This window comes from Suncus etruscus, chromosome 1, assembly GCF_024139225.1.
Source record: "Suncus etruscus isolate mSunEtr1 chromosome 1, mSunEtr1.pri.cur, whole genome shotgun sequence".
Classification (NCBI taxonomy): Eukaryota; Metazoa; Chordata; class Mammalia; order Eulipotyphla; family Soricidae; genus Suncus; species Suncus etruscus.
Window position 1 is genome coordinate 77619151 of NC_064848.1, and position 16153 is coordinate 77635303.

The 16153-nt window shown below is 40.6% G+C and overlaps 1 protein-coding gene and 1 pseudogene across 1 annotated transcript in view; both read left to right on the forward strand.

The window, feature by feature from the left end:
• The first annotated feature begins 7701 nt into the window (after positions 1-7701).
• FKTN (fukutin) overlaps positions 7702-16153 on the forward strand; it is a 42097-nt gene continuing 33645 nt past the window's right edge. Inside the window, exons 1-2 of the mRNA XM_049770852.1 lie at positions 7702-7819; positions 15755-15941. Of these exons, the coding sequence (XP_049626809.1) occupies positions 15837-15941 (105 nt within the window). The 5' untranslated portion in view covers positions 7702-7819; positions 15755-15836. The remainder of the gene's footprint in view (positions 7820-15754; positions 15942-16153) is intronic.
• LOC126010157 (BTB/POZ domain-containing protein KCTD6-like) lies at positions 8282-14671 on the forward strand (annotated as a pseudogene).

A 16153-nucleotide genomic window follows, 5' to 3' on the forward strand; every position in this document is an offset into this window, starting at 1 on the left:
AACTTGATGTTTATTTATTTTGTTTTTTGGTGCTCAGGGGTTACACCTGGTTCTGCACTCAGAAATTACTCCTGATGGTGCTTGGGGGACCACGTGGGATCCTGGGAATTGAACCCATGGCCACATGCAAGGCAAACTCCTTTGCCTGCTGTGCTATTGTTCCAGCTCCAAAGTAACTTGATGTTTAAATAATTGTATTTTTTATGAATGACCATGCTAAACTCTTTAAAATGTATGTGTAATATTTCATTAAATAATTAACTCCATTATGCTAGGCTTCTTTCCCCCTTAGTGCTTACATTTATCAACTTATGAAATGTACTGTTAGGTATGGAAAGATTTTAAAAAGCCATGGTCTTCTCATCTTTGAACTTTTATAGCAGTACTATTTTTGACAGAACTTATACAATGATGGAAAAATATTTAGTTTCTGAGTTTGAAACTTGAGACATCTGGTAGATGATAACTAGAGAAAATAGGAACCTAAGCCTTTTGAAAATGTATATTGGAATTTGAGACCAGTTTACATAAAAATTCAAAATGAGATGAACTCTTAACTAAGATCATCTTCAAAGGAGAAGAATGAAGACTTAGGGATGGAGATTGGATAGTCTTGGGTCATGAAATGAGAGTAAACTACATTGAGGGACATGTAGTCTTCCAATAAGGGATAGAATGAAGGGTGTGCCATTTCAAGAGAACAATTTAGGAGTACCAAAATTTCAAATACAAGTTTTAAAACTTAATTCCCTATCTAGATATTTCTTAAATACATAAGCCAGCATTCAGAACAGTCAGTTTTGAGCATTGAATAGTTAATTAAACAACAGGCTACCAGAATTTCAATGGCTGTCCTGTATATCTTGCCACATTTGGTACATAGTTACTGAAATTATTCTGTCTCTCATTTCCCCACTCCCATAAGCTATCAATATATGGACCTTTATAGATGTTGGCTTCCTCAGAGGTCTTTTCTTGATGTTCCAGTCCAGTGCATAACTGCATCTCTGTGGGATAAAAGATTAGGAAATGTATACACTCTACTTTTCTGACCAAGTATTTTTCTTATAGACCCAAACCATAAGTACATTTACATTGCTTGGCATGGGTAATGTTTATACCCCAGGATGATTAGATTCTGTTTGTCTGGTGTTTGGTTTTTGGACTACACCTGGCACTGTTACAAGATATCCCTTGCTCTGCATTCAAGAATCACTCCTGGCAGGCTCAGGGAAACTATATGGGGTGCTGGGGGTCCAACTCAGGTTGGCCAAACACAAGCTATTCTATACTCCCTATCCAGGATGATTGTTTTAGTTTCTGGACCACACCCAATAGTTTTAAGAGGTTATTCCTGACTCTACACTCAGAAATCACTACTGGTGGCTCAGGGGACCATATAGGATGCAGGGGATCAAACCCAGGTTTGCTGCATGCAAGATAAATGTTCTACCTGCTGTGCTATCGCTCTGGCCCCCTTTTTTTATGTGACCCTCAACAACTGCTACTGAACATATAATGAAGGTATTCATGGTTTGAAATGGAAAGCAAGTCCAACTGTTGGATACCGTGAATGTGTGCCTAAGCCTGGACTGGACAAGGAAGCTGCCCAGACAGTAGTTCTCTGCCTGTGCCTCTCAAGTACTGAAAAGCTGAAAATGCCAAAGGATTGTACCTATTTGGAAACTGAGTCCATTTTCAAACTATGCATCTTATAGCTTGGACTCAGGATAGCAGGACTCTATCCAGTCAGCCCAGCATTTGCTTCAGAAGCATGTGCAGGTAGGCCTCTTCCTCTTATCTGTCCTGTAGGACTTCACTACTTGCTAAATCCAAGGAATGGCAGTTTGTAAGTCAAGATAGAGCTCGGTAGTCAGACTTGGGGGAGTCATAGCCTAAATTCTGGGATTCCTGTGGCAAACAGACTAGAAGAGACAGATTTAAGTATTTGGTGAGAGGAAAATATGACAGATCTTATGCTGTCAATTTTCAGCATATGCCTAAGAATTTAAAATTTGGACAGATTTCTGTTCCTTGAAATGAATTACTTGTCAGGGAGAAAGAACATCTTAATACTGTAGTTAGCTAGCCACTTAACTATCAGGGTTGCCTTCCATTTGAGAGGGCAGGGTTAATAGATACTCAGTTCTGTTCTCAGACCACACCCAATGGTTCTCGGGACATACACATACACAGTGCTAGAATTCAAATCAGGAGTTACAGCATCATGTGAGGCAAGCATACCAGTCTTTGTACTATCCCTCTGTCCCCTGTCTTTCATGTGTATTCTTGCCTTAGGACACAGGAAGAGGGAAAGAAAGTAGGAAGTATGTATAGGTACATATGGTTTTTAAAAAGCTGGATGTTTGATTATAATAGACTATTTTTGCCCATTTTCCCAACTGGATTCGCTGACCAGTTTAATTCACTCTTCTACACTAAGCTGAAGATTCACTGGAATCCCCCCTGGTATGTTTGAGAACTTGTTTCAGCACTTTAAGCTCTATTTAGCTGTTTGTTTTTCATTCTGTGTATACTAGTGGCTATCTATTAATTTCAATATAAAATAAATTAAGTATTTCAATATGCCATAAAAAGATACTTGGAAGAAAAATTAGAGAAACTTGAGGGGTGAAGACTAAAATGGAACTAAAAGCGAGTTGTGTCCAAGATAATTGTACATGTTAGAAATTAAAATCAAAGCAAAATTATAACTAATCTATATCTCTGGTTCAGTTAACCCTATTAAGCCTTTGGTTCACTTTAAAGAAATAGAAAGTAGAAACTGTATTTTCTATATTGTCTGTATTTTTCCATAAACAAACTATAATCAGTTGTGTTGTACAAATAGCTCAGTTTGAAAGATTGGCCTATGTAATCCAACTTTTCATGGAATAGAACTCAAATAGGCACATAGAAATTATTTTCTTTATGGGCCAGAGAGATAGGATAGCAGGTAAGATGCCTGATTTACTCACAGCCAAACCAGATTAGCTCCAGGCACCACACTTGATCCCACCCCACTACCCCAAAATAGTATTTTCTTTAAGAATGTGATCATTTTTCCTTTTCTTAAACTTTCCAAATATAAAGAAAAGTGGAAGTAATTATAAAAGACATCCGTACTCATCATATACACTTATCAATTGATAATATCATTTTGCTATATACTTAATCATTTAAAGTATGTTTCAACCTAAGAATGCAATAAACTTTTTTTTTTGTTTTTTTTTGTTTTGTTTTTGGGCCACACCCGGTAACGCTCAGGGGTTACTCCCGGCTATGTGCTCAGAAGTTGCTCCTGGCTTGGGGGACCATATGGGACACCGGGGGATCGAACCGCGGTCCGTCCAAGGCTAGCGCAGGCAAGGCAGGCACCTTACCTTTAGCGCCACCGCCCGGCCCCAGAATGCAATAAACTTTTTTTTATTATTAAATATATTTTTATTTAAGTAACATGATCATATTTGGGTTACAGTCATAACCAGAACACCCCCCTTCACCAGTGCAACATTACCCCCTCCCTCCTTCCCATCCCCTGCCTGTTTTCGAGACAGGCATTCTACTACAGTAATTTGTTTTTTAAGTTCAGTAAGTTGTATTATTTTCCTTAGAGTAAAAAAATATAGTAAAAGTGTGATAGTGGCAATCGCCAATGTTTGCATAGGTCCAGAAAAATGGAGAAAATGGGAAAAAATGTAATAAACTTTTAATTTTGAATAGTCACTTTCTGGGGTCAGAACAGTAGTATAGTGGTAAGGTGCTTGCCTTGTACACCTTCAGCTCAGGTCCTATCCCCAGCACAGTCAGGAGTAAGCCTTGATCACAGCTGAGTTTGGTTTCAAATACAATATCCACACTCTAATTTTTAGCAAGTTATTAGTAATTTCTTAATGCTATCTAATTGCTCAGTTCATATAAAAATCTCTCCATAGGGCCAGAGCGATAGCACAGCAGTAGGACATTTGCCTTACACATGGCTAACCTAGGATGGACACAGATTCAATCTCTGGCATCCCATATCATCCCTGAGCTTGCCAGGAGTGATTTCTGAGCACAGAGCCAGGAGTAATCCCTGAGAGCCACTGGGTGTGGCCCCAAACCAAACCAAACCAAACCAAAATAACAACAAAAAATGTCCGGTTGCCTTCTCAAATTACAATCCAGAATATATATTTTAATTCTGATTTTATAATTATGCCTTTCTCTTATTTTAAATGCTACTGATGAAGGAAGGGGGATTTGTTTTGTGGAAAGCCCATAAGTGTGATTTTAGCTGATCTGTTCTCTAAACTATACACAAGTTTTCATGAAATGCAGGCCCAATTTTTAGGCAGAAATCCTTGTCATGTGTATTTATGTATGTTACACACACACACACACACACACACACACACATATATATATATATATATATATATATATATATATATATATATATATATATATATATATATATATATACTGTATCTTATGGCTGTCCCAAGTCTAGCATTATTAGTTGGTTCAGGTGCTATCCATATACAATAAAATTCTTCATCAAGATTTTACCTTATTTTTAGCATTTACTGATGAATGTAGTTCTTTGCATTTTATTTTATTTTTATTTTTGGTTTCTTGGGCCACACCCAGTGATGCTTAGGGGTTGCTCCTGGCTATGCACTAAGATCATTCCTGGCTTGGGGGACCATATGGGACACCGGGGGATGGAGCCGTGGTCCGTCCTAGGTTAGCAAGTGAAAGGCAGACACCCTACCACTTGTGCCGCCACTCCAGCCGCTTTGCATTTTATTTTAAAATAAAATATGTATGTATATTATTTAAGAGTACTGTATTTTCTGGTGTATAAGACGACTGGGCATATAAGACGACCCCCTACTTTTTCTGTTAAAATATAAGAGTTTGGGCTATTTTCGCCATGTAAGACCTCTCTTTTAACGCATACCAAATGGAAATGAAAAAAAAAAAAACAAGAGAAAAAGAGTAGAACCATCAAAGATTAACAGTATATGTTAAAGCTAGATTTTGGAGTACCAACAATCGTTTTACATTTGTCATTTGTAGTGAGTGACTGTAATTTTTTAATTGTGATTTACATTGAGAGCAGGGAGAGGAGGCTCCTTTCAAAAGCAGCTGGCTGGGTGCAATGATTAATAGGAAGGCTAGAGGGAGGCAGAGCACCTTCTCTGTGTCTCATAAAGGCTGAAAGCCACATAACCCAGCAGCTGGATGAGATGCAGCGCTAGGTAACTAAGTTCCTCTGAGCCCTGAAAGATGAACCAGGACAAGCAGAGGACTGAGTGATGATGCCTGGCAGCTGGATGGGATGCCGTAGTAAGAGGGGGGTGGATCACTCCCTGAAGCTGGAGTAAGTTTCAGCATACCATATACCTGTGTACACGACAACGCCCAACTTTTAAGAAGTTTTTCATGGGTTGGGGCCGGAGAGATAGCATAGTGGTATGTATGGCATTTGCCTTGCAAATGGCCAACCCAGGACCAATGGTGGTTCGAATCCCGGCATACCATATGGTCTCCCAGCCTGCCAGGAGCGATTTCTGAGTGTAGAGCCAGGAGTAACCCGAGTGCTGCCGGGTGTGACCCAAAAAACAAACAAAAAAAAAAGCCAGGAGTAACCCCTGAGCACCACCGGGTGTGACCAATTTAAAAAGGAAAAGAAAAGAGCTATTTCTGAACGTAAAGCCAGGAGTAACCCTTGAGCACCACCAGGTGTGACCAATTTAAAAAGGAAAAAAAAAAAAGTTTTTCATGGGTTAAAAAGTCATCTTATATGCCGAAAAATATGGTAACTGAAGTATTACTTTATCATCCATTCTTCATATTAGTTGGAATTCTTAGCATTTTGATTACACTTAAGTAAAAGCCATACAAAAAGGCAGGATAAATGCTTAATATTTTCCACTATCAACTTTCAGGATAATGCACTGGATTCCCTAGTGATCTTTGATGACTTAACAAGTTTATTATTTAAGAAATGGAGCAGGGGCTGGTGTGGTGGCGCTAGAGGTAAGGTGTCTGCCTTGCCAGCGCTAGCCTAGAAGGGATCGCGGTTCGATCCCCTGGTGTCCCATATGGTCCCCCAAGCCAGGAGCGACTTCTGAGCGCATAGCCAGGATTAACCCCTGAGCTTCACCGAGTGTGGCCCAAAAAAAAAAAAAAAAAAATGGAGTGAAGAACTTTGATATATTTTCTATGCTTCAGTTAATAATTTTGATGCCCAGATTTTCCAGTGCTTAGATTTCTCAAGCTAGGATTATCAAAGAAATCCTATTAACATTTGATAATTTTTTGTTATTTTTTAAAATAAACTTACCACTCATAACTCATTTTTTTTTTCAATAAACCTACAACTCATAGAGGTTGGACAGAGGGTAGGGTGTATGCACTTTGCTTACCGGGGTTCCATCCTTGGCATTCCATATGACCCCCTGAGCACTGTCAGTAGTAATTCCTGAGCACAGAGCCAGGAATAACCCCCAGAACATCATTGGGTGGCACAAAACCCAATAAGTAAGTAAATCTAACATACATGTGACTATAATTCTGTGCATGTAGAACTAGTTCTAAATAAAAGGGTTTCTACAAAGTTCACAAACTTTGTGGAAGAAAATAATTGTTAAAATATCATAACCCTTGAGCAATGAGAAGGAAAAAGAATTTTCTATTTTTCAGTAACAAATAAAAAAGCAACACAAATGTTATTTTTAGATTTTTCTCAAAATGTTTCTCATGGGCCTACAGTGATTTCTGTAGAATTAAACATGTTAGCAATCGGTGCTTTATACTTTTCAAAATGATATAAAATAGGTTTATATTTGATCTTTAACAATGCATGGTTGAAAAGTAAAACCAACAAATAGGTCTGAAGTGGAGTGTGTGTGTGTGTGTGTGTGTGTGTGTGTGTGTGTGTGTGTGTGTGTGAGAGAGAGATCTGGAAAGTGCGTGCGTGCGTGCGTGTGTGTGTGTGTGTGTGTGTGTGTGTGTGTGTGTGTGTGTGTGTGTGAGTGATCTGGGAGGAATGTGTGTGGTCTGGAAGGGGGATATGTGAGTGTTACCTGGAAGGAGTGTGTGTGTGTGTGTGGGGGGGGTGGTGGTCTGAAAGGGGAGTGTGTGCGTGGGGGGGGTCTGGAAGGTGTGTGTGTGTGTACCTCAGACTATGGAAGAGAAGAGAAGAGAAGAGAAGAGAAGAGAAGAGAAGAGAAGAGAAGAGAAGAGAAGAGAAGAGAAGAGAAGAGAGAAGAGAAAAAGAGAGGAGAGGAGGGAGAGAGGAAAGAGAGAGAGGAGAGAAGAAAGGAAGGAGAGAGGACAAAAGAGAAAAGGGAGGGGGGCGGGAGGGAGAGGGAGGGACAGGCAGACAGACAGACAGACAGTGTGTCTGCGTGCACCCAGGCTACGGAGCAGAGCATCAGTCACTCCAGCACTTTTCTTTCCCCCTCGTGGTGACCGACCACCTGACTCTGTCCCTGCCAACCAGCACCCCGGGACTCTGAGCTTCTCTGCAGAGCACAAGAACCAGCCAAGACGCGTGGGTCAGAAATGTCCCTTTCACCGGCCTCGAAACCCACCGCGCGAGCTCAGGCGCTGCTTGCAGAAACCCTCCTCCCCCGTGCGCGGCCGTGCAAAGACCTGCCCGGCTCCCGAGACCGGGTGGCCTGGACGCGCGAGACACCAAAGCAGCAGCTCCCCGGGTCGCGACGAACGCCCAGGCGGCGTCCGTAGCGCCGCGCTTAACGGCCCCTTTCGCGGCGTTTGCAGCGGCTGCCGTAAAGCGGAGCCGCCGTGGCAGCCGGGGCGGGAGGTAAGTGGCCGGGGCAGCCTGTAGGGCGCCGGGCGGGCTCGGGGGCGGGGGCGTCGTCCGTGACTCGGGGGCGCGGTCCTGGGGTCTTTCCTGCAAACCGGGTACCCACGGGGTCCGTGGAGGCCGAGGCAGAACTCGAGCTGAGCGCCCTCGGAACCGGCTTTTTTAGCTCGTGGGCCAGTCGGTTCGCGAGCCCCTCCTGGGCCACGGCCGCCGGGCCTGCCCTTGTCCTGGGCTTCGGGGCCACGCGGAGCAAGGGCCATCCCGTCTGCCGCCCGGGCATGGCGGGGCTCCTTGGAGAGCCGCTCCGGGAACCCCCCAAGAGGCGACGTGGAGAACACTACCACCACCCGCTTCTTTCTGCTTTCCTGGAGCTGGATCGAGACGACGACGTCCTGCCGGTGCAGTGAGTTTTGCAAAGAACTGTCAGCAAGCAGCCTGGAAACAGACATCTCTGACAATATGCATCGATCGTTTGGAAGTGGAGGGGACAGTCGTGTGCAAGGTGGCCAGGCTGGGAACCGAGCTGTCCACCGAGGGTGGATGTGCAGGTTGGAATAATCACCAGGGCTCATCTTGTGTTGAGCCCAACTTTGGCAGCAGTAGACACTCCCACACCATGCATGTAGTTGAGAGTCAGCCTATGTAGGTAGATTTAAAAGGCCACAAAATTTGAGGTGGATGGCACACACACACACACACACACACACACACACACACACACACACACACACACACACACACACACACACACACACACACACACACCCCAAAGACGAAAGTGCCAATGGCTCTGAAAAGGAAGAAGAAAAAGCAATGTCAGCAGTGTCCAAAACTTGATGTCTTGGACTTCTTAAAGCTTCAAGGGGCTTGGCCTTAAAATCAAGTGCTGTTGGGCAACAACAACAACAACGAATTCTATCTGTGCTATCTAAAACTATCAAGTGTGCTTGTAGTAAGGTGACGCACATTGTACAGCTCTGCATTTATACTTTGTCAACTGCCAGTCATTAAGCTCTGGGCTATATTTGTTGTAAGGTGATGAGGTTGGACCAAGTCCCTTCTCTGAAAATCATAATCAATGAAGATAAAGAGCTATTTTTTTTGAAGGGGTAGATACAATGCAGACTCAACTGATGTGCTCCGGGGGACTTATGAGTGTGTCAGGATTAGAATTTAGTTTGCCCATGTGCAAAGCAAACAGCCTATCTGCTGTAATCATCTCTCTTGTGTTCCCCATAACTTCTCCCCACCTCCCAAGAGGCTACATCCATCTCCATGACTGCCCAGATAAGGTGAACCATGATGTGTCTATAGCAAATATCCTTATGTACAAATATTATGATCATAAAAATAAAGTGCAGAGGTAGATGTAAGTCCTGAGCACAGCCAGCTGTGGCCCAAAAGAAGAGAAAAGGAAAAAAAGAATAGTACTGGGGCCAGAGTAGTGGCACATGCGATAGGGCATTTGCCTGCACATGCTAACCTAGGACAGACCACGATTTGATCCCCCATGTCCCATATGATCCCCCAAAGCCAGGAATGATTTCTAAGTACATAACCAGGAGTAACCCCTGACATAACTGGGTATGCCCCCCCCCCCCAAAAAAAAAGAATAATACTGAGTAAACATTTGATATTATTGATCCTGAAGATAAGTTATCCCCTCCCAATTTTAATTCATGATTTACAATACTATTAGTTATAGAATTTAAAGCAGACAGGGTTCCTTCACCACACGAACCACCATGCTGGCATCTCTCTACCAGTGGCTCAGTGTCCTACCCCATCACATTGGCAGACTCAATTCTGTAGAACAACTCCTAGTTACCATTACCATTGATCAACTGATATTCTCTTACTATGTTTCATTATATTCCATATAGACTATACTGGAAGTAGAAAATAAATTACAGGTATTGTTTTTAAAAAATTGATATAATAGTGTATGTATATTTTAGATTCACAGTGTTATTAGATCAGCCCATCACCAAGTGCCAATTTACCTTCACCTCTATAGATTCTTTCTCATCTATCTCTTTTCCTTCTCCTACCCCCACAAGCTTAGTTAAGAAATGATAGCTTTTAATTTTATAATATAGGGGCACCACCCATCTTGAACATGTGTCAAGTGGACCAAGTTAGACTCCATGTGATCGGACAGCTATGGTCCAATCCCAAACCCTAGATCTCAGACATAGAACTGACACAGTTCCCTGCAACAGCACCAGGAACCAAACTCCCCTTGGGAAATTTCTAATACTGCTCTGGCACAAACATGTACCAGTTTTGATATAACATCCTGACAATGAGGAAATGGCAGGTTGCCCTAGCTCATCACCTAATGGTAAGATGAAGTCAGAAGACATACCATCCTTTGATCTGTGCAAAAACCAAGATCACTAACTACAGAAGACTGACTTTGACAACCATGACTGGGCAGAACTTATCCTGGGACCAAAAAGAAAGACCCTAGCATAGGCTTTGGCCTAGGACTTGTACCATAACCAAGATCTCTAATTCCAGAGGTCTGACTTTGACAACTGAGACTGAGCAGAACTTCTGGAACCATAATGAAAGACTTCATCCTAGGCTTTATCCTAGGATCTGAGCAAAAACCAAGACCACTAATTAAAGGAGACTGATTACAACAACAGTGATGGAACAGAATTTCTAGAACTATAAAGAAAGAATCTAGAAAGACTATCCTAGGCTTTGTCCTATGACCTGTGCAAATACCAAGATCTCTAGTTACAGAGACCTGATTTTATAATCCACAACTGAGCAGAAAGTTTCCTGGCACCATTAAAAGACCTTGGGGTGGAGTGGGGAGGGGGACAGGCAAAAAAAGACCTTGGGGTGTGAAAGTGAGCATGTATAGAGCTTGTAGTTGTTCCTATGACAGTATGCGTCAAGGGCAGAGAAACCCTGTATCTCTTAAGCCAAGAGAATTCCTTTTCTAATTTCCTCAATACTTATTGTGCCTATATAAAACACACGCACGCACTCACACACACATACACAAAACCTTGCCACACCAGCCTTCCTTCCTCTTTTATTTTCCTTTCATTCTATGGTTATTATTTGGTTGGTTTTTTATATTGCTATTATGCTTTTTTTTTTTTATTTTGGGCATCACCTGATAACACTCAGAAATCACTCCTGGCTTGGGGGGCCATATGGGATGCCAGGGGGGATTGAAACTTGGTCCATCCTAGGTCAGACACATGCAAGGCAAATGCCTTACCACTGCACTACCACTCTGGCCCCACTGTTGTGCTTTTTTGTAGTTGCTAGTTTTTTAATTTTGTTTGTTTGTTTTTATTATGTATTTCTTCCTTTTTTCCTTCTTTTGAATTGATATTTATAACATTTAGATAGAACTCCTCCCAGTTTTTTTTCTTTTTTCTTTTCTTTTTTCTTTTCACATAGAACCAAATAACTTGATCATCTTGTTCTGCCTCATAAATTGAGGGGGGGGGGGATAAAAGGATGGTACCAGGACCGAACAGTTGTATGAACATTGAGTAGAAATAAAAAATGATCAGACTTAAACACCAAACCCAAAGTCAACAACAGAATTGATACCCAATCTACAACAAGCTATACACAGAGGGGACAAGTTACACTAGCAGTCTGGGGGGATACAAAGGAGGGAGATATAGGGTGCATACACGGGTGGAGGGAAGACAACACTGGTGGTGTGAATGCCCCAGATTCATTGTCACTATGTACCTTAAATATTACTGTGAAAGACTCGTAATCCACTTTGTTCACAATAAAAAAAAAATAAAAAAAAAAAGAATAAAGCTAGTTTTTAGGAGCCAGACTGATAGTGCAGTGTGACCAACCCAATTCAATCCTTGGCTTCTCTTATGGTCCCCTGAACCTGCCAGGAGTGATTTCTAAGTGCAGAGCCAATAATTACCCTTGTATATAGCCAGGTATAGCCAATAATAATAATAAAATAAAATATTTAGAAACACAGGGGCCTGAGAGAGCACAACAGTAAGGTGTTTGCATGTAGCAACCCAGGACAGACAGTGGTTCGATTCCCGGCACCTCATGGTCCCTCAAGCCTGCCTGGAGTGATTTCTGAGTGCAGAGCCAGGAGTAATTCCCGAACACTACTGGGTGTGACCCAAAAATTAAAAAAAAAATAGACACAAAAATTATAGCTTGGTGACTCATTACATGTGGGCTTAGAATTGCACATTTTTTTAATCACTAGAGAAAATGAGAGCATTACTAGAATAGATGGGAAAATCATAAAATTGATGGGTCGTCATATTTCATATATTAATGTTATAAAATGCATATATACTAATTATATATTTATTGTTTTCTGCTGAAATGTTTATTAGGAGTTAACCAGCAGACATGGAATGCTTACCTAATCATTAAGAGTAAGAAAGCACAAAGAAATAATCTTATTAGTTGATAAACAGATTTTTGTTTGTTTGTTTTTTGAGTCACTTCCAGCAGCACTCAGGGGTTACTCCTGGCTCTATGCTCAGAAATATCCCCTGGCAGGCATGGGAGACCATATAGGATGCCGGGATTTGAACCGGTGACCTTCTGCATGAAAGGCAAATATTTGCCTTACCTCCATGCTATCTCTCCAGCCCCAATAAACAAATTTTATATCAAACAGCATAATAGGTGATATTTAGTAGCCATTTTACCTTTTTATTTTCTCTTTATCATATCAGTCCCCTCTTAACTTCTTTTCATTATTGAGGTCTATTTTTTAGTTACTCTCTTTGCAAAAGCCCATTTCTCCATAGACATCTGACACTATATGTTTATAACTTTTCTAGAGCATCACATGAACTTACTATTTTATCTTCAAGTACCAGCGTATTGAGATAGGATGTTTAGTTAGAGGTCTTAAAACTTTTTAAACAGGGCCAGTTCACTGGCCCTCAGTGGTCCCTCAGACCACTGGAGGTTTAAAAAAAAAAGACTGAAGAAATTCCTGTGCGCACTGCACATACCTTATTTTGACATAAAAAAAAAAAGGCAGGAGCAAGTACAATATTTAAAATGAACAAGTAAAGTTAAATAACAAATTTAGCAGTATTTCAGTGGGAGCTGTGAACCTGCTTTTGGCTGGATCCCTGCCTGAGACTGAGAGGAGGAGTAAGAGAGTCCAGCCACATCTGATATATGCATACTGTGGGCCGAGGCTGAGTTGGCTGCTAATCAGGACAGGAAGCAGTGCAGTGGGATAATTAAATGTCCTCGTCGGGCTGCATGTGGCCCAAGGGTCATAGTTTGGGGACCCTTTAGTGAATTAATAATAAGCAGAATAAAAGATATCTCAACCTCATAGTCTTATCCTCCAGCTATTGTATCCCTCCCTTTAAAAAGCATTAAAAGGAAAGAACATTAAAAAAAAGCAGTGTTTAGGTTTTTGATTCCAGACTTTTTTGGCTCAGATCAGCTGAAAATTTTATGTTGAATATAGAGGAAAATTTTATCTACCTGCTGTTCTCTGGCTTATTAAAAATTAACAGGCCAGAACATTAGTACAGCAGGTAGAGTGTTTGCCTCCCAACACCAGCATCCCATATGGTTGTTCCCTGAGCCTGCCAGGAGTAATTTTTGAGTGCCAAGTCAGGAGTAAGCCCTGAGCACAGCTGAGTGTGGCCCTCAAACAAGAGTTAACATCAGATTTTTAGAGAACAAATTGAGTGACAGACATAGGGACAAAATGTATTGCCCTATGTTCTAGTGTCTAAGGGTCTGCTATCTGAGGCTTCTTTTTGTGAACTAATGAATTGGCTATGGACCTGGGAGGACCAAGGGTAGGAGGTAGTCTAACACAATAAGAGTAAATTATGACAAAATCAGATGTTCTAGATATTCCCTTGTCATAAATCTCTTAATAAAAACAGATGGAAGTGTTGGGAGGCTCCACCCACTCCATCAGCTGGAGCTGGAACTCCGGGCATAGACTCTGTCATCCTCTGTGCCTCCTTGGCTGGAACCTAGGCTCCTGGGGACTCAGCACTGGAGCAGATGGATAATGGAGACTGGGGCTATATGTATGGTGACAGGCTTTTTTGACAGATACATTTTGAAACTGGTAACTGTCATGTTAAATGTAGGTTGGTATTTTTTTTTTTTTATTTTTGGGCCACACCCTGTGATGCTCAGGGGTTACTCCTGGCTGTGTGCTCAGAAGTCGCTCCTGGCTTGGGGGACCATATGGGACGCCGGGGGATCGAACCGCGGTCTTGTCCAAGGCTAGCGCAGGTAAGGCAGGCACCTTACCTCTTGCGCCACCGCCCGGCCCTGTAGGTTGGTATTTGTATACAACTCTCACCATGTTAACTATATACCTGGATCCCATGCTTGGAATCATGTTTTGAGGAGACTTTCCCACAGCTCTAGACCCTTAAGGCAATTATTTCATTGATCGGGATGGACCTCTTTTTTGCTATATTTTCAATTTCTTAAGGACTTCAGAGTTAAACATACCCCTGGATTTTAAAGAATTGACCTACTGAGGAAAGAAGCAGATTTTTTATTGATTCATTGTCCCTATGGATACTTTTGAAGAAGTGCTCTCTAAGTAAGGTTAATCCAGTAGCTGTCACTATAACTCAGTTAACCATCACCACCAAGATCTATTCCTTACTAAGAGGTATCTCAAACTATTTTATGAAATGGAATAAACACATAATGGACACCAGAGATTGCCAGGTTTTCTTTACTTTTGAACCCTGTGATTATCACCAGGAAGTATCTCTCTGGGTCCACATGATGGAATACATTACCAAACAAGGTTTTCACAATTCTCAAAACTGGACTCTTACTTTAAGATGGCCCAAAATAAAAAATTAAAAAAAAAAAAGTGACTCAGGAAGCGCAAGACCTGGTAAAATATGGTATATGATAAATTATAACCTGACACTCAAGAAATAAAAAAAGCCAGATAAATAAAAATTAGAAGGAAAAAGAATTAAGATCCAGTAAAGGACACAATGACATTTTTTTTAGAAGTTAAACAAGGTGAAATTGGAATAAAAAGATGAAAGAAATGCTTAACTCTAGTTCTGGAAATAGAGAATTCAACATTAGATCAGAAAAATATTTAAACATGTAACAATTCACAAGGAAAAAAGTGATTCTGCATATGAAAAATGCAAAATGAGGAAAATTTGGTTTTTAAATATTACATAAACATTTTTTTTTTTTTTTTTTTTGGTTTTTGGGTCACACCCAGCAGCTCTCAGGGGTTACTTCAGGATTGAAAGACAGAAGACAGGAGGTAGTATAAATTTGCCAATTTCCTAGAATTTTATAACTAGAACAAAAGACACTATAGAACAAAATATAGAACAAAAGACATCAAATAAAAGATGCATTAGCATATTTAAAGAAATATAATAACATTTAATCAAAACCAAACAGTGGGGAGGGAGTAAGAAGAAATAAAGTTACTTAGCCCTAAAGAAATTAGAGATGGGACCAAAGGTGAAAAAATAAAAACTTAAGTTATGACTTTCTTTACACTTGTTAAAAACTGTAAATACATATCGGCTGTTTATAAGCACTGAACACATCCTAGATTACCTCCCCAAAAGCCATACAATTAACAGAACTCTCATAAATTATGTCTGTTGACAAAACCATTTCTTTATGGTGATTCTTAGTATTGTCAGCAGTATTGAGAATCTTAGAAGTGCAAATTCAGATGCCCAATACCAGGTGTGCTGAGTCCAACCCTGGGGAGAGACTATCTGGTCTCTGTTGTTGCTTTGCATATATTTACAATTTATATTTTTTATTTCTTTGTGATAGCTAAGATATGATTTTGTTATTTCACCATAGAACTTTAGGCATCTTTTTTAATTCTATGCTGATTACTAAGTATGAAAAAGGTAAAAAAAAATTTGTCTCTTTGGAAATTGTTTTTGTTTACAGAAAATAAGATTATCTACTTATCTAAAAAGATGAAATCAACTGGGTTACTATCAGAAGACAATCAAGTGAGCACCAGAGACCAATGAGCAGAATCAATAAGAACGTGATTTTGTTCCTTTTAATTTTGACAAGTTCTGCATTTCTGCTGTTTCAGTTATATTACTACAAGAACTATTTATCAACAAAGGTAATGTTTTTCATTTTTCTTGTTTTTAGTTAATTAAAAATTATTTAAAGAAATTGCGTCACATAGTTGATGTAGTTGACAATAATATATTTGTTTCCAAAGTGAAAGCAAAGTTATTAAAAAAAGAAATGAAAAATAATATTGAAGAAAGTTAAGAAAAGTGAGGCCCCAGAGAGATAGCACAGCGGTGTTTGCCTTGCAAACAGCTGATC